Source organism: Carica papaya, chromosome 5 (genome assembly GCF_054855325.1).
Source record: "Carica papaya isolate Zhongbai chromosome 5, ASM5485532v1, whole genome shotgun sequence".
NCBI classification, from domain to species: domain Eukaryota; kingdom Viridiplantae; phylum Streptophyta; class Magnoliopsida; order Brassicales; family Caricaceae; genus Carica; species Carica papaya.
Window position 1 is genome coordinate 39,245,026 of NC_142313.1, and position 18,960 is coordinate 39,263,985.

An 18,960-nucleotide genomic window follows, 5' to 3' on the forward strand; every position below is an offset into this window, starting at 1 on the left:
AAATAAAAAAACTCGCAAGATTATTTAGAAAGAGTTGGGAAAAAAATTAAGAAGACATGGTATTGGGTGGGCAGGCAAGGAAAGAGTGAATATGGTATTTGGTTTGGTAGAAGGTTTTCAACTTAAGTGATTAAAAGTTGAAAGGTGATATGTAAGATGATGATTAGAGAATTTAATCCAAAAGGAGCAAATTATAGTACATAAACAATTTGTTGGTGAAGTATTCAAACCAACCAAATTAAAAACTCTTTTTTGTTATTTTCCTAATTTTAATTTCTTACCAACCTTAATAACTTTTAACTAAACTTCAAATATTTACTCCAAAAAAAAAAATAAATTTTTTTTTTTTAAAAAAAAAAAGGGGATGTCACATGTTATAATATAATACAAAATCAAAAGGTTTGGTCTTTGCCATTCACCAAATTCCTCCTTTCTTTTTGGCAAGGAATTGAAGACATGAGAACAAAAGATTCCATTTTGAAATGAGAAAGTAACTTAGATGTTATCCCATACTACATATCAATTATTATTTTTAATTTTAATATAATCTTTTATTAGGTAGTTAAATAGAAAACTTTAATTAATTTTGATTTAAATGTGAAGGTCCAACAAGTATTCTGTCAATTTCTAACAGCTAAATGAATATACACCTCTTCCTCATAAAACCAATATATCTCTTAATGACTAACAAATTCAACGGCAGCCATTAATGCTCTTCTTAGGATTCTCGTGTTTCATCTAAAGATAAGAAATAAAATAATGAATTATTGTAGAAACCTTTTATCCCATGTATCCATTTCTTATGTATTTTTAATATTTATTCATATTTTTATATCTCTTACACTAAAAGTTAATTTATAAAATAATATTTATCTTTAAATCAATAATTTTTTTTTTCTCATTTTATTATGCCCATGAATTTTTAAAATTACATAAAAATATTATCTCTCTTCTGTGTAGAATAATAAATCGTTAACTACTTAATATTGTTACTTGAATTTTTAATATATAATATGTACTTTTTACAGTACATATTATACTTAATAACTAGTATAACTAAATTATATAAAAGTAACTTCAATATCTTAATATAAAAGTATACCTCATCTTCTTCGATTCATCTATTGTGGAATTAAACCTAAAGTACACTCCTACATAATATATTAACTATTACTCGATACATAATGAAATCTCATCAATAATTTAATTTCAAGCAATTTCAGTGAACTTGTTCATATAATAAATACACATACCATTGATATGTTGAGATCCACATCAGTGTCTAAAAACATCAAATATGCAATAGTATGTTCTTGAAAGAGTGGATATGAAGATGCAAAACCCAATATGGATAAAAACTAACATTGAGAATAATCAATAATTAATGTGGACAATACGGTTTCTTTCACAGAGGAAAATTTATAAAAAAAAAAAAAAAAAAAAATCTCTAGGTTGGGTTATATTGATCCTAACGTATGTCTATTAAAATAATCATGCACAACTCAAGGTGCATTAATGTCACCATGATCACCAAGGTCCATCATCACCATCACCAATCAAATTACAAATATCAGAACACTCTACCAGGCTGCATTATTACGACCAACTTTCAATTAGTAAACATATTATATATAAGGGAAACTATATTTACACATGGGATATGAACAGCTCATGAAAGAGTAATTCGATAATGACATTGCAACTAGAATAACCCATTACCTCCTCAATTATGTCCATAATGTTAGAACCCGATTTCTATGAATATTTTATTAAATGGTTTTTGGGATGGTTTTGATGACAGAAAATTAACTTGTTTCAAAATCAAATCTTACTTGGGCTTCATTAAATATTTCAAAAAGAGTGATTATCTTTTGGTGAAAAAAGTTGAAATAGAAATTTAAGCAAATTCCAAAACAATCCTCAAGAAGTCTCAACCCCAAGCAAGTTTTGATTCTCATTACGATAATTAGAAATGAAATATTTTAATACCACTTAAATTTTATGTATAATTTATATATATATATATATCTGCAACAAGGGTATCCGTACCCAATATAAAGCCCTTGATATCCTTTTTGACAATAAAGCACAAAAAGTTTGGAGCTAAATTTTTTTAAGGATTATATTTAATAGTCTATAAGTAATGGCTGCGTTGTCCTCTACAAATAAGATCCTTACATGAACACTTCAGGCAATAAAGAAGTTGAAGAAATGAGTTAGAGTATTATATTTCAAATTGAGGGCCACAATTTATAAATCAAACTTTTTAGCGATTTTGATTTTCTGGTCATTCCTTAAGTTGAAAAAATCTTGGCGCGAGGGTGCTCGTAAAACTAAGCTAGCACAGACTAATTCTGAAGTGGCTATGAGTGAGCCAATTAAAAAGGCAACACTATAGACTTCAGTGAAGATCTAGATCTATGGAAATAGGATATTCTTTCACCATTCAGAAATACATTGATCTAGGTTTATTGGGTGACCAAGTTTATGACTTCTTTCAACCTTAGTGTTACAAAAGGTAAGGGTTTATAGATTCCACCTTGGTGATCAAAAAGGTAGTGTACTAGCTATATTTTAGCCATCAAAACACACTATAATATTTGAAGGTTTCAAATTCTTGATTAAATAGTTAAAGTAGTAGACATAAGTCATTCAAGCATATCATATATCCTTATAAATTATTGTGTTCTTTTACTTTATGTTTATTTAGTTATTTTTACTACATAATAAGAAAAATAAAATTAAGATTATATTTTATTTTTGGTTTATTGTCAACTCATCCCCTTTAATTGTTCACCATTACAACCTAACAGTTAGAACCAAAACACAATTGTCTCATTATTTTGTAGATGTAACAACTTAAAAAGAGATCATAATGGCAAAATACACTCACAATTTTCAGAAGAATCTTTAATCACTAGATATTGGTATTTAGTCGCGCGAAGTATAAATTATTGCAAGAATATGATTCGAACCTACATGTTAGCATTTTAGATACCAATTCTAAAAAGACTTACGAATCCAATGAAAATTTAAAAGGGTGAACACACACCTAAGACACAAGAGAAATGGATGGATGCAGATAAAAAAGAAAGCTCTAAGTCAATGCGAAAACAATGAATATTCTTCATGCTTTGGATCCAAATGGATACAACTATATCTCAATGTGTTTAAGTGCCCAAAAGAAAAACGAGACAAGCTTAAGTAACATGCGGAGGAACTATACAGTTAAAAGAATGTAAACTTGAGTTAGTATTTCATAATCATAAGTTGTTTAAAACGACGAGAGAACAGAATATTGAAGACATTCACTGTCGTAAACATAGATAACAGTCAAAAATCTAAGAATTGCTTATGTGGAGATCATCCTCATCAAGGAAGTACCAAGGTCACTCTCTAAGACATAGAAGCCAAAGATAGCAGACACTACATTGATCAAATATATGTAAACCAAAGATAGCAGGCCCAACGTGAATGCAAGTCCCCTCTAAGAAATGGAAGTTAAAGTTAGCAATACTACACTAATCGTTAAAACAAATTTTTAGTACCTGTGCTATTTATTTTTATTCGATTTTATCTCTACTTTAATTTTGTATTAAATTAATTCTTGTACTTTCAAAAAATGTTTGAATTAATCTCTCTCTATTAGTGATTACTAATGCTGTTAACGATCGTATCATGTGTCAAAGATTCTGACATATAACATTATTTGATTGATTAAATTTTCACCTCAAATATCATATGTCATCTAACATAACATATATTTTAAATAATATTTACATTATTTGAAAAATAAAAAAAAAATTATTTTCACTTTTCCTAACCTAATATTTTCTCTCATTTTTTCTCACTCTTTTTCTCCTTTGACAAAAAATAATAACTTAAATATCATAAATTATTCCATTATAAACAGAAGGAAAATAAGATCTCTACCTACAATTATTCCATTTTCTCTTACACCAAATCTATCCTAAAAACTAACAATAAGATACTTGAAAAAATAATAGCATAAATACAAATTCTCTTCTAACTGGAGCTTAATTAGCAGAGAAAACGAGAGAGGGAGTGTGCAATACCTGGCCCCAGAATTTGGTGCGGAATTAATTTTAAAATTTATAAATTTTTATTTAATATAAAATTAATAAAAAAATAAATTGAGAATGAAATTCAAAACAATTTTAGGAAAAAAAAAAAGAAAATTGGGATTCTAATGGTATTTTTTAAAGAAAAATCGAAAATTGGAAATCAAAACGCAATTAAATAAAGTTGCATCATGTAGGACTGTCCAATCAGCAGCCCTAATGAACCGGAGCACGCCGCGTGGCAAGGCATGCTGACTTGGTCCCACGCGGGAGGCCACGCTGGCAATTCACGTGCCCACAATCGGATAGCCCATATGCGTTCCCGCGCGCGTTGACGGTTCGGATCCGTTTCCTCCTCATGCGCAATCGGACGGTCGCGATTAAACGCAATGAATGGCTCATATTCATTTCCTTTTTAAACACAATCGTATAGTTGATATCAAATCGCGATGAACGGTCCAGATTCATTTACTCTTTAAACGCGATCGGACGATCGAGATCAAACGCAATAAACGATCTATTTTTAAGGGAGACGAATATAAATATCTCACATCACACCGAATCCAAACCCTAACCGCCAGCCTCCCGCTGGAGAAGAAGAACCAGTCGCCAGAGAAGTGAGCCGACTGCCGCCCCCTGCCGCGCCGGAGCCACTTCTGATCGCCAAAAAAGATAAAAATTTCCCTATCCACTCAGAATTTGGTTCCGAACTTTCCCATGACCAAATCAGAGCAAAAGGAACGACGGATGAGCCAGAAACCGCAAGTAAAGCCCGACGGCACCACTACCGCGGGCAAAACCCGAAATCACCTTCAATAAGTCTCTTTCCATTTCTCATTTCGTACGATTTTTCAACCATTGTGTTCATCATTCTGTTTCCTACAGTTTAACCGTTGAAAAACGTCCAGCCGTGAAGGTGAGCCGGCAGAGCTGCCGCACCGAAAAATTTCGTCGCCGGTAAGTTTTTATTTTTTGACTTTTTTCGGCCAATTGAGACCCCTTGACGTGTTTTCTCGCAGTGATGAGTATAAAACCGGACAGACCAAGGCAAACTGCCACCGCAAGCAGCGGTGCCACTGCCGGAATTTCAAAAATGGGTGAAAAAAATTTTTAACACTAATTTTAGATTTTTTGGGGTATTTTTAAGTACATGAAGCGTGTTTTAATCTCCGCATAAAAATTAAGAAAACCAAGAGGCTGCCAGTAGGTGCAACTGAAAGTTTGGTGTTTCAAACACCAATTCAGATAAGAATCTCTCACCTTATTCTTTATTATAGAATTGAAGTTTAATTATCGATAATACGGTATTTTGCGTAATTTAAAAAATTTCGAGAATTAATTACATGTTACTGATGGAGAAAACTACAGTCAAAATAGTTAAGATCAGGAAGAACATCAAGACGGCTCAGAGTAGTCAGAAGAGTTATGCAGACACTCGGAGAAGGGATTTTGAATTTGGGAAAGATGATCAAGTGTTCCTTAAGGTCACTACTTTCAAGGGAATCAGTAGGTTTGGCAAGATGGGGAAACTAAATCTCCGACTTATTGGGCCATTTAAAATCTTAAACAAAATTAGTACCGCCGCCTACAGACTGGCATTACCTCCAAAACTATCCATGATCCATAATGTATTTCATGTGTGCATACTACGCAAGTACAATTCGAACCCCTCTCACATCTTAGCTGGAGCCCCTTTCACTCCATGAGGATATGTCATATGAGCAAGTATTGGTGGATATTATGAACCAAAAAGAGCAGAGTACTCCATAATCGGAAAATTTCCTTCGTTAAACTCCTATGGCAGAATCACATACAGAGAGAGACCACTTGGGAGCTAGAATCAGACTTCATAGTACAGTATCTCCAACTGTTTGATTAAGCGAGAGAGAGACAAATTTGAAAGACCAAATTTCTTTTAAGGGACGGAGAGTTGTAATACTCGGTCTCAGAATTTGGCTCGGGATTAATTTTAAAATTAAAATATATATATAAAAATATAATTTTACAATTTATAAATTTTTATTTAATATGAAATTATAAAAAAATAGTTTGAGAATGAAATTGAAAATAATTTTGAAAAAAATGGATGAAAATTTATGTTCGAATAATATTTTTGAAAGAAAAATCAGAAATTGGGGATCAAAACGCAATTAAAGAAAATTGTACCATGTAAGCCTAGTAAGCAGCCCTAATGAACCGGAGCACACCGCGTGGCAAGGCACGCTGACTCGGTCCCACGCGGAAGGCCACACTGGCAATCCACGTGCCCACGATCGGATGGCACGAATGCGTTCCCGCACGCGTGTACGGTCCCAATCTGTTCTCTCCTCAAGCACGATCGGATGGTCGCGATTAAACGTGAGGAACGGCCTAGATTCATTCTCTCTTTAAACGCAATCGTACGGTCGAGATCAAATCGCGATGAACAATTCATATTCATTTCCTCTTTAAACGTGATCGGATGGTCGAGATCAAATGTGATGAACGGTCCATATTTAAGAAAAACGGGTATAAATATCTCGCATCACACTGAATCTAAACCCTAGCCACCAGCCTCCCATCGGAGAAGAAGAACCAGTCGCTGGAAAAGAGAGCCGATCGTCGTCCCCCCACCGTGCCGGGACCACCTCCGACTGCCGAAAAAGGTAAAAATTCCCCTCTTCGCTCAGAATTTGATTTCGAACACCCACATAGCTAAATCAGAGCAAAAAGAACGACGGATGAGGTAGAAACTGCGAGTAAAACCCAGTGCCGCTGCCGCGGGCAAAACCCGAAATCACCTCCGATGAGCCTCTTCCTGTTTCCTGTATCGTGCGATTTTTCCACCATTGTGTTTACCATTTTATTTTCTACCGGTTGACCGAAACAAAACATTTAGCCGCAAATGTAAGCTAGCAGAGCCGCCACACCAGAAAATTATCGCCGGTAAGTTTTTATTTTTTGACTTTTTTCGCCCAATCGAGACCCCCTAACATGTTTTTTCGCAATAATAAATATAAAACCGGCCAAAATCAGCCAAAATTGGCCAAAAAAAGATCAGACCGAGGCAAACCGCTGCTGTGGGCAACATTGTCGCGGTGCTAGAATTCTTAAAATGGTCGAAAAAGGTTTTTAACATAAATTTTGAGTTTTTTTATGTATTTTTTGGTACGTGAAGTATGTTTTAATCTACGCAAAAAAATTGAGAAAACCTAGGGACCGTTAGTAGGCACAACTGAAAGTTCAGTGTTTCGAACACCGATTCGGGTAAAAATCTCTCACCTTATTTCCTGTTATGGAATTGAAGTATAATTATCAATAATATGGTATTTTGCGTAATTTAGAAAACTTTAAGAATTAATTACTAGTTACTGATGGAGTCAAAACCGATTATTTATTATTGTTTGTCATGTTTAACCGATTGTTTGATTTTACATCTTTAAATGCATGATAATATACTAAAATTGGTAAAATAATTCAGTTGTGTTTTCCTTTATGCATGTATCGTTTGTCTTGCGTTGATTTACGCTTAAATTGTGAAACTGAAAATTAAATGTAAACAGAAAATTAAATGTAAACAGAAAATTAATTGGTTAAGGAAATGAATGAATGGTAGCCTTACTGGATATCTTGCAAGATGGTGGATGAACCGGATACATAAGAAACCCTACCATGAATGTCGACTCATACCGGACGAGATATCAAGAATTAGTATTTTTGGTACTCATATCGAACAGAGTATAGGGATGGTTCGTTTCACTCTCATACCAGACGAGGTATTGAGTAATGATATTTTTGACGCTCATACCAGATGAGATATGAAAACAGCCGGTTAGTTGACAAGGTTGCATGTTGGTTCATGCGTAGTAGGACATCCCTATGGACCCCCATGAATACTAGTAGGCAAATAAAAAGAAAAAATTATTATTTTTACTTGAATATGAGATTATGATGTTGTTGAACTATTGTTTCTATAGGTCGGTTTTGAAAATCTCACAACGGTAAAAATGCAATAAATTGTTTTACTTATGATAAGTGAATTTACTTCAATTAAGAGCTCCATTAGTTATGTTTATGATTTTTACCAACCTTCAGTTTCTGTATCGGTGAGTAGTGTGATATTATTACTAGGCTAGTGTATCTCACCACTTCATTAACTATTTTAAATCAAGAGAACCAAGATCCAGATCTCGATCAACAATGGATTTGTAAATAGTTCACCACTCGGACTCCTTCAAAATCTAGTGAAAGTCGTTTTAGTATGCTCAGTCGTTTATATTTCGTTTATTTCTTTTATTTTCATCTGTTTTTTTAGAATTGACATTTTCATAACCCTATTGAATATTTTAAATTATTATGTAAAGAATGTAAATCTCAACTCTATTATTACACTTCTGCATTTAATTTAAGATTTTATTTTCTTTTAAATTCCGGACCATTACAGATAAGAGGAGAACCTACGCTCCAGTTGGAGAAAGAAGAAAGTCATGATCAATTAAGGCCAAAATAGAAGAGAATCTTGAGTATGAGTGGTCCTTTTTCCTATTTGTGAGAGATTGGACATGGCTCTTGTCTTCCTCAAACTTCAACTCCTTCACCTCTCTCTCTCTCTCTCTCTCTACATGCAACAGAGCTTGCTATCCAAATCTCATATTTTTGAACATTTTTTTTACAATTTAATTATTTCTTTTTTACTAAAATTGTACTAGAGATCTTATTTTTCTTTTATTTATAATGGAAAAAATTTTCCTTACACAGATTTAAGTTTTTAGGGAGAAAAAAAAAAGAAAATGAAAGAACATATTGGGAAAAAAATAAAAATAATTTAATTTTTACTTTTTAAATAATATTATTATTTAAAATATATATTATGTTAAATATTATGTCAGACAACACATGGGTAAAGTAAAAATTTAACAAATTAAATAATATCACTGTCTAAATTGTTAATATTACGACATGATCGTAAACAATGTTAAGTGACCATTAATAACGAGTGAATCATTTAAATTTTTTAAAAAAGTATAATGACTAATTTAAAGCATAATCAAGACAAAAAATACATTAAACAAAAATAAATAATAACAGAATGTATTTCAACCGTACAATAACCAAAGATATATCCACAAGACGCAAGCCTCCTCTAAGGTCACTCTCTAATACATGGAAGCCAAAGTTAGCAACACTACAACAACCAAAGATACATCCACAGAGGATACTAAATGACCTCTGGAGATCATTGTTAAGAATGGTAAAATAAAAAATAAAAGAAACCATGACCAGGTGAATTCCAATCAACTCGCTACAATCTATCCCTTACCCAAAAAAAAAATGGGTTGGTCAGTATGTTAATGTTTCTATTAAAATCGGATTGAGTTCAAGTTTAGAAGAAAAATCCGTATAAACCCAATCCAGGTATATTTTTATTTTAATTAAATATATGTATATATAATGTATATAAACATAATATATGGGTCGAATCTGGATTCATCAAAAATCCGGTGGGGGCGAAAAAAAAGTACATTTGATGAAACTGCACGAATACCGGAGCAGGTTCAGATTTTTTATATATAAAGTCGGGTTTGGTTCAACTACATGAAACTCACACAAAGCTCGACCTATTATCATTCCTAATCATAGTGACTGGTGAGATAATCATAATTAAAAATGACCAAGCAACCAAAAGGAAAGAAGATCATTGTTCTTAGAAATCAACAAAAAGCAAGTGATGAAAGGCTAAAATAGTTTAGATCATAAAAACTTCTCACATTAATAGGAAAATTTTAAAGAAATAAAAAAGAATAAGGGATTTCTTAAGATGAGACCTGAGAGTAAATCACTTCAAGAAAGAAGAACTCATATGTAACAGATAGAAATAACCGGGTCATATCAATTCCATGGCAAGAAAGAGTAACCCTAGTGGCAGAAATGTAATGACAATACTCCAGAGGATCTTGAACGATAAGATATTCGTTTTTAATGGCACCAACTACAACTATTGAAACACATGATGAGAATATATATCATGACACAGGATGCTAGTAAAAGGAATTACTTGTAAGTTTGAGGTACCCATTTCAAACGCCAAATGAAATTGGAGGACCTAAGATCTTCCATCAATAAAAAATAACAAAGATTTGGAAAAAAAAACAGTTGTTTATTAGCAAGTTATTCCTGATCCTATCACCGTATATGCAAAGAGTAAGGTTCCCTAAAATTGATTATAATACTGTATAATATATTTATTGATAATAAAGATAATATGAATCAATCAGAAACGTTACCAGTATTGACGGCTTCGAAATCCTTGCTTGAAAACCACTAGCGGTCTGCAGCAAAAACGAGAGAAGAAAGTTCTTTAGAACTAAAAGTATAAACACTTGTCTCAGATCAATCCAAGCATTGCACTCAAAATCTCAGACAATTATGTAATCCGAACTCAACAAACTCATCATATTCATATGCATATGCAAGTAGAAATGAACAAATTATTTATCATTTTTCTGCACTAGAACAGTCGCATAATTGACAAATCCAAATTCGACAAACTCATCACATCCACATACACGTAGGATTGAACAAATTGTTTATCCTTTTCTTGAAGAAATTACAAAGCATGTTTTATTAGGAAATTAACCTAATTATAATGAACAATTTTATATAATACCTTCTTAGGTTGAGAGGTCCCTCTCCAGGCGAGCCATCTCCGCCTCGAATACAAGTGGTGAGACACTTGACAGTACAGGACTCAGCTTTCCTAGATTTAGGACGTTGAATCCTTGGCTTGCGGCAATCCTTGACTTCTGCACATTCACCAGAAAGCGTTTGCGGTATATTAGACAAAGTCTCATCATCCGGCGGTGCGGCCGCGGCTGCGGCTGAGGCTATGACCACTGCAGCGGCAAAGATGCTGGTAGCTACGAGGCTGCAGTTCTTGCTGGCTCTAGTAAGACAAGCGGTGCTTCTAGTGATGTTGTCGAGACGAACAGGATAGAGTGAGGTACTATTGTAGAAGGATTGAATTAGCATTTTATGGCCGGTTGAATCTGCTGTGTGTGTACCTAGTTCATTTTCAAGCAGAGTTTCAGAGCTTGTTTCGTCTTCTCCTTATCTATCCATAAGGGTTTGGATTGACGGATGGTGATCCTGCGGTTCGCTCCTTGCTCACTTGTTATACTCTGTATCCATCCAAAATTCCACCTGGAATCGAAGCTTGTGTGGTCTCTAATCATTTTGAAAGAGAGAGAAGAAGACATTGCTCTTTTCCACAGAACCTCAGGGAATAATTTGGTTCGTCTTTACACGAATCAAACATTATCTATTAATCAAGCTTCAACTGGATATGAAATCAATTCATAAATAATTTAATATTCTAATTTTTGTAAATAAGTAATCAAACAATTTAATTAATTATTTTAAATAATTTTGCAAAAATGAAACAAGTTGTATTAGAATAAATTTTAATATTTTTATTAGACTGGTAGAAAAATATTATTACAAATTTAAATTAAATTTATTTCCCTCTAAAAAATTATAACATGTATATAAATTAATGCATTATATCATAATATTAATACAGGTTTAATCAACTTTTCATTTGAAAAAATAAATTTAGAATTTTATAAAATTAAATTTTAAACTTAAGAATATATTATATTTCCTCACCAATTTACATAAGCTGGTAGAATGAAAATTGAGTTATCATTTGCAAATCAAAAAAATTTCATGTGTTTCCATATACATTCATATCGATTTACAGAAAGAAAAGACGCAGAAGCTGTAATTTTATGGCTGAGAAGTAGAAAAGATACATTCTATTATGAACATCCGAGAAATATACATCTTTTTTCTTCTTTCTCTTTTTGCAGGGGTGTGAATCGATAATAATGGCGGATTTCTTAGAGGATGATCAAGTGTTCTTCTCCAAAACAGACAATGCAGGTGTTAAATAGTTATTAGCTTTGTCAGGCAAATGTGCTACCTGCATAAACAAATGGAATTTGGATTCAGTTCATTAGGGCCTACTGGAAAATAAATCTTATGTTTCCATTTCTCCATGTTCTTACCAACTCGTAGAGCTCTCTTCCTTCCTCTGCAACATATTCATGACATACCTACAGAATGCAGATTTTCAAAATTAGACTAGTTTTATCCCGGTTACGAGCTCATTCAAACATTTGAGAAAAGCAGGATGTTACTCACATCGAAACTCTTGTTCCTAGCAGTTGAATCATGCAATGCCTTCACACAGATATCAGCTACATCAGCACAGCTGATGCCCTACATGGAGAGATGGATGTTCAGACTGGATATACATGAGTTACCTGTAATTTACAAGAACAGCTTTCCATGCTCACCTGAGAAATCCTGTTTCCTTGATCGAATATGAGAGCCCGTTGGCCTCCAGGTTCCTCCTGCAACAACCAATCTTCAATCACTTTCTAAGCTCCTAGTTTGGAACAGGCAAAATATATTTGGTAAAGGATTGATGGGTTTAGAAGGAGAAATTTTCAAATAAACTCAACTCATTTTTCACATAATTGTTAAAAGTTAGGCTTCATATTTAACCTACCAACTAATTACCAACAACAACTGCATGTACACCACCGCTGCATAATCTTTTCTACTTTGCTTTATACACACTTAAACGTATGTGTGGAATTAATCCAAAATTTTTATAGAATTCATTTGTAAATCAACCCTTAATTCAACTAGAAGATAACGAAAAATCCTTCTAAAATGTGGACTAAGCATACCACATACCAGCATCACCATATCACTAAAGTGACAAGTTTTTGCTTGAACTAAGCATTTTATTGAAAAGAAAATGAAGACTCTTTCAATACAGTAAATCATCCACTCAAGTTCCGTTGTAACATATTCGCCAATAGCAGCTTCAGAATTTAAAAGAAGGGACTTGCTAGCTTTATCCCTTAATTTATCCAGTCCCTTGGCTGTGTATAATATTACCTTCAAGGGACCCGGACGAATAATTGTGTAACCAAGCCCTGATCTTCGTAATGAATCTTCACCAGCCTAGAGAAATAGTGACCAGAAGTAAATAATAAATCTACAAAAGAGTAGGAATAAATTACTTACACAAAGGAAGAAAAAGATTCTGGAGAGAAGAAGAAAGGCCTAACCCTCTTGGCATTGAGAACTTGCTCTCTCCTGTTAGGCTCTACACCAGATCCTGTACATGAGACCAAAACAAAGTCTGTTTCTTGCCCTGTCTGCACCACATTGGTGACAAATCTTATTAAGGTAAATCATTATCATTTTCCTCGTATACATGAACTTGAAAAATGTTTCCATCAGAACAAGCAAAAAGAAATAATTCAGATAAAATATGTAGCCTAGAGATATTTGAAACTGCCATGCAAAGCACATAATTGTACTGCACTGCAGAAGAACACTTTATAGAGTACAGTAGGAAGCCTTCTTAAACATTATCAGGAATAAGTTCAAAGCATGCTTATAATGATAAGTTTGACGAATATAGGGTAAAATGCTGCAAAATATCAACTTCCTTGCACCAAATTACTAGCAGCAACACTTACAGGCAGTGCCTTTATGTATTCCAATATAAGTTTAAAGCTTCTTAGATCTTGCTTTGGTCCTGCAGATCCATCAACAGGTCTCTGCAGCAGGAATAATGAATGGAATAGTTAGTAGCATGTAATCATATGTCACTTAGATTGTACCGTTATGATATGCATTGGATATTCAGTCGAATAATGGAGATGATTTTTAGTATTTTTTTTTATGACTGCAACAAAATAAACCGCTGATATGGTCTCAAAGAAATAGAACGAAGTGCAAGAACAATAGCCACGCAAGTAGGAAAAAAACAAACTACTGGTTAAATTAACATTCAAAAACTCACTGCAGAAAAGGACAGACCTGTCTTCGGGGCTCAAAACGTATTGTCAATGTATGTACAAGAAACGGGTCCAATGGGGGATCATCTGGCTTCACAGGGCGGAAGGATGAAAATGGCACTCTGACCTGCCAGTCATATATAATAGCACAGCAGGAATCTACATTAAAACCATTAACAGGTGCTGAATATAAGGTATGACACAAACTGGTAGCATTTGAAAAACAGGATGTTTCAAGGAAAAGGGATGAGAAATTTTCTTACCCTACAAAATCCAACTTTTGTGCTAAACCTCGAAAAATACAATTTGCTTTGAGTTGTATCCGCTGAAGGACCAGCTTCAAGAATTAAAACATATGATCTTCCATTCCCACCAACAGAGAGAACTAGACCTTCGTACCTGACCTCCAAAATTTTGATTGTAGAAGCATAACAAGCCATACAAGTGTGAGTTAAGGAATGAGCTAAGACTTAAAAATGAAATCATGACAAAAACTGCTTCAACCAAAACTAAAGGGCTATGACTTATATTACAATTTTCAATTACCTATCAAGAGTACAACCTAAAGGAAGTGAAAGCTTTTTGGACAGCTCAACGTACCCTCCTCTCGTGAATACATATCCTACATGTCAAAATAAAAGAAAATGGAGTTGTGAAACAGGACAAGTACGCTGAGGTTAGTTCAAACATATTTTATTCTATCCTCTCCTAAATATTAATTGTTTCATACATCAAAATTTATGCATATGATATTGAACCAATTCCACTTACATCTTCAATTCTAAAAAGATGGATTGCCTTAATTTATCAAAGAAAAAATGATATGATATTAACTAATGTTATTTCATTCAAATTTTATCGTATTGTATTCCCGTTCCAATTCCATATAATTGAAATTTGAACCATTTTAAATTTCTTTATTGTGGATATCCAATTAGAAATCAAATGTTGGCAAAATAACTATGCAAGGTAATGCATCTTCAACTTCAAATGGCTGCAAAATATAGATGCATCGTAGATGAACCAACTGAGCAAAAAATTTTACCTGAATAAACAGCCTCCCCACTCTCGGTGTACTCAAATTTAGCGTCCATTCCAGCATCATACTTGGAGGCCATTGTATCCTGAAAATAAGTTCCTTGCCGAACATCCCAACCATCGAGTGAGTTGACAGACTTGAACTTTGCGAGAAGAAGCTTGCTTTTGCTGCTTTTTCCTGCTCGTAGCTGTGCTAATCTATTGTTGTAATCCTGAAATCACAAAACAAGATGAAAATCCCGAGGCATTTTTACTGCAACTATGAGAATATGAGCCTGAACTAAAATCTTAAAACAAAATAGTGAAATATGAAAGAAAAGAGGCATAAAGAAGAGGTTTGTTTATGAGCAAGGAGATTGAGAGAGTACAACCTGCAACGCTTTGGTGAGATTATAGACGCCTTGGTGATCAACCCTGTAAAGGTCTGCAGTAATGGAAGAGCGAGCAGTAGCACAATAAATAATTTTGTTGCAGCCTTCAACTGCAGCTTTAAGAGTAGATGGTTCACCCACATCGCCAATTACTACCTCCACTGATCTAGGAAGCATATCTAGCACTTGTTCATCAGCCTCTCTGACCAGTGCCTAATAAATACATTGCGACAAAATTACACAAATAACACAAAGCATGATTAGCGAAAGCGAAATTTAAACAAGCAAAGAAACCTTGACAGAGTAGCCTCGGAGCATGAGCTTGCGGACAACTATGCGACCAATCCGACTAGTAGCTCCAACAACGAGAACAGTAGTGTTCTGAGCACCAGGAATGGCGAACTCGCACATTGGTCCTTCCCTTATGAGAAGTGCATCCAACGACTCATCATCAGTTCGAGTTGTCCTCGAAATCTGACCTAATCCAGAAAACTTTCTCCACACCTCGTCGAATATTTGCCGAGATTTCCTTCCTAGACCGACCGGATTCACATCTTCCAAGCTCAACGCCACCTGCTGCTCTTGCTTCGTGGAGAGGTTTTCAGAATTATCATTCGCTTTCTTCGCTGCGTATGATTTCATCTTCTTGTCACTACCGTTGTTCGGCGAGGGGGAAGAGGAAGAGGCGCGGATGAGAAAAACTCGGCGACGACAATTGGCATTCCAGTTGAATTTCCAGTTACTGAAAGTAGAAGTTGTTGCTACACTTGCGTTCATCTTGTTGACGATGATAGCTTCCACCATGCTCAAATTCTTTTAACTAAACAGTAGAAACACCACCAGTACGTAAATCTCCGGCGTGGAAATTTTTAATTTAGGTTTTGAGAAATATCTGGAGAATGGATAATTGTGAATTTGAGGAAAATGAAAATCATAAGAAATGGTTGGTGATGTTTGAGAAATCAAAAATCAAAGCGAGGAGGGAAAATGGAGACCACAGAAGATGCGATGAGTGATCAGCCATTGTGGAGAAGGAGAAAATAGGAAGCCGGGAGATTTGCCACGTTTCCTTCCCCATTGCCTCTTATTTATTATACAAATGGCTGCCTTTTTAAAAAATTAAAAAAATTAATTTAGTTCCTTAAAAGAAAAATATTTTAATGATTTGTAATAATAATCATAATAATATATTACCAGAAAATTCATTATTTATAATATTCACAAGCACATCCCAAGTCCATTTTTCTCAAACTCTTTAATTCTCTAATCCTATCTCATACGTTCATTCAATTTGATCATCCATCAATTTATCAGCACACTTGTTAGGTTCCCAACGGCATCATTAATCTTCGTTAAAGTTATTTAATTTAAAAAAAAAAATCTCTTATCAATTGTTGAAATTTTTTGTTTATAATATTAAATTTTTAGTGATTATGTAACGGCCCCAGAAATTTAAATGAAATATATGTATTAAAAATGTCAAATGCGGAAGCGAAATAAAAATTTTAATTAACATCACTTACACAATAATCAAAACGTACTCAAAACATGAAAGAACAGACTAACTAAAAGAGATACTCGATATAAGAACTATAAATATAGTTATGTTATACACACTTTATAACATAAAACATATCATACCTTTACATTTCAATCATCAGAAAACAGATTTCCTTTTTTACCAGCCTACTAGTATTCCTGGGAATCCATAGGGGGTCCCCGCTACACATGAACCATTAACATTTACAACCTGATTCCAGGGCCGTCCTCATACCCCGTCCGGTATGGGCGCCAAAACCATGAACCTCAATACCCCGTCCAGTATGAGGGTGAAACGGACCGTCCCCATACCCCATTCGGTATGGGCGCCAAAACACATAAGGTCTCCATACCCCGTCCGGTATGAGAGACCACGTTCCCGGTAGGGTTCCCTACGGACCCGGTCCGTCCACCATCTCCCAGGATATCTAGTCAGGCTGTCCACATTATACATTTATCAATTCACACAACCCTTTTGCCTTTTTCTTTGATCTCAATCATCCAATCACACACAACATATAAACCAGTAATGGACACCAAACAAGACAACACAGTATCGGGTTCACCATAATACAAACCATAATAAAAGAAACCATGATTCATGCATACGATACCATAACATAATTACATCAAACATCATGCTGCATTTAATACTGAAAATTAGACCAAATAATAACAGACCAACACTGTATCAGACTCGGCCCCCATTGGCAACCTAAATCAATTATACATCAATAAAGTCATACAGTACAGTTTAATTATTTATTTAGCTTTAATACCGTGATAGGAAATAGGGTGAGGGGTCCTTACTTGTTTCGGGGTCTTAATTTGACTCTACAGTGTGCCTACAGGCTGTCCCTAATTTTCCTGAATTTTTTCTGAAAAACTGAAACGCACTACCGGTACCTGCACGTGTCCCAAAAAAAATTCCAAATCAGACCTAGACCCATTTCGGCCAATATCGGAATACCGGCACGGCAGCTCCGCCGTGCTACAGCGACGCGGCGGCGATTCGCCTCGGGTTGGCCGTTTTCGCCGAATTCGGCCACACTTACATCGGTCCCTGCGATAAAACAACCCTAGGGCCCTCGGTGGGCCAAAAAATCACGAAAAACAGAAACTTACCGGCGGCGGTGCCCTCGGATGCGGCGGCTCCTCCGGCGTGAGTTGCGTTTTGATGTTTGGCTCTGATCAACCTATAGAGAAAAGAACGGTGATCACAGTGGTATAAAAATTGCATCGAACGGAGGCCGGGAAGGGCCTCATCGGAGGCAAAAACCGAGGAGGGGCGCGGCGGCGCCGCTGGGCTTCGGCTGGGTTTTCCGGCCGTTTGGCCGGTGGTTTGGCTCCGGTTTGGCCATAGGCGAACTCAGCATCGAAAAACAAGCAAGGGGGAGAAAATTTACCTCGATCAGCGGTTGAAAACTTCCCCGGTGCGGCGGCGGGTGGCGGCGGCCGGCTCCTCCGGCGTCTGGTACTTCTTCTCCGGCGAGGCACTGGCGGCTAGGGTTTTTGTGGTCGGGTGTGGGATGGGTTATTTATACCCTTTGCCTTTTAATCTCAACTGTCCATCAAGATTAAATCTGAACCGTTCGATCGAGATTTAATTGGGATTAAATCTGGACCGTCCATCGCGATGCAATCTGGGCCGTCCATGCGCACGGGAACGGATTTGGGCCGTCCGATTGCGCGCACGAGGATCGCCCACATGGCCCGTCCCCTGGTCAGTGTTTCCTTGCCACGCAGCGCGTCCTGGTTGGTCGGGATTGCTGACCGGGCCGCTGACGTGGCTGCTGACGTTGCACAACTTTTCTAAATTGCATTTTGACTCCCGGTTTCCGATTTTCTTTTCAAAAACACCCCATAATCCAAATTTTCATCCTTTTTTCCCAAAATCAATTTCAATTAAATCCAAATAATATTTTTACCCAATTTTATCATTATTATTATTTTTATTTTCATAAAATTAAATTAAATTAAATCAAATTAAATTAATTAAAAATAAAAAAAAATCAAATAATTACAAAACAAAAATAATAACATTTGGTGTTACAGATTATCACTTAGTTT

General features: G+C 35.2%; 2 protein-coding genes across 5 annotated transcripts; both read right to left on the reverse strand.

Moving 5' to 3' along the window:
• Positions 1-1,348: 1,348 nt before the first annotated feature.
• Positions 1,349-11,365, reverse strand: LOC110819141 (uncharacterized). Of its 2 annotated transcripts, none has more exons than XM_088220830.1 (3): positions 10,729-11,364; positions 10,346-10,390; positions 1,349-1,588 (listed from the first exon to the last, which is right to left on the reverse strand). In XM_088220830.1, exons 1-3 carry the CDS (start codon positions 11,088-11,090, stop codon positions 1,528-1,530), a joined length of 468 nt encoding a protein of 155 aa, XP_088076956.1. In that variant the 5' UTR covers positions 11,091-11,364; the 3' UTR covers positions 1,349-1,527. The 2 variants fall into 2 exon arrangements, with proteins under 2 accessions (XP_088076956.1, XP_021904104.1); XM_022048412.2 differs by lacking the exon at positions 1,349-1,588 and adding an exon at positions 9,028-9,217 and having other exon boundaries at positions 10,729-11,365.
• A 378-nt stretch (positions 11,366-11,743) lies between these two features.
• HCF173 (high chlorophyll fluorescence phenotype 173) lies at positions 11,744-16,412 on the reverse strand. 3 transcript variants are annotated; one of them, XM_088220831.1, is made up of 13 exons: positions 15,646-16,411; positions 15,352-15,564; positions 14,988-15,192; positions 14,489-14,564; positions 14,206-14,341; positions 13,965-14,069; positions 13,622-13,702; positions 13,205-13,294; positions 13,032-13,097; positions 12,419-12,475; positions 12,264-12,341; positions 12,128-12,175; positions 11,744-12,042 (listed from the first exon to the last, which is right to left on the reverse strand). In XM_088220831.1, the coding sequence occupies exons 1-13, from the start codon at positions 16,153-16,155 to the stop codon at positions 11,971-11,973; spliced, it is 1,737 nt and encodes a 578-aa protein (XP_088076957.1). In that variant the 5' UTR covers positions 16,156-16,411; the 3' UTR covers positions 11,744-11,970. The 3 variants fall into 3 exon arrangements, 2 of the variants coding, with proteins under 2 accessions (XP_088076957.1, XP_088076958.1); XR_015819451.1 differs by lacking the exon at positions 13,032-13,097 and having other exon boundaries at positions 13,161-13,294; positions 15,646-16,412; XM_088220832.1 differs by lacking the exons at positions 11,744-12,042; positions 12,128-12,175; positions 12,264-12,341 and having other exon boundaries at positions 12,432-12,510.
• Between the last annotated feature and the right edge of the window lie 2,548 nt (positions 16,413-18,960).

Bases quoted from the DNA above. Each gene is read 5' to 3' on its own strand.
- LOC110819141 (XM_088220830.1), bottom strand. From the start codon at position 11,090: ATGCTAATTCAATCCTTCTACAATAGTACCTCACTCTATCCTGTTCGT. The intron at 10,391-10,728 runs GTATTATATAAA...TTTTTGCTGCAG, and splicing joins GGACCTCTCAACCTAAGAAG to ACCGCTAGTGGTTTTCAAGC. The intron at 1,589-10,345 runs GTAACGTTTCTG...GTAATAATGCAG, and splicing joins TTTCGAAGCCGTCAATACTG to CCTGGTAGAGTGTTCTGATA.
- HCF173 (XM_088220831.1), bottom strand. From the start codon at position 16,155: ATGGTGGAAGCTATCATCGTCAACAAGATGAACGCAAGTGTAGCAACA. The intron at 14,070-14,205 runs GTAAGAAAATTT...TATGACTGGCAG, and splicing joins CAAAAGTTGGATTTTGTAGG to GTCAGAGTGCCATTTTCATC. The intron at 13,295-13,621 runs GTAAGTGTTGCT...AATGTGGTGCAG, and splicing joins AATACATAAAGGCACTGCCT to ACAGGGCAAGAAACAGACTT.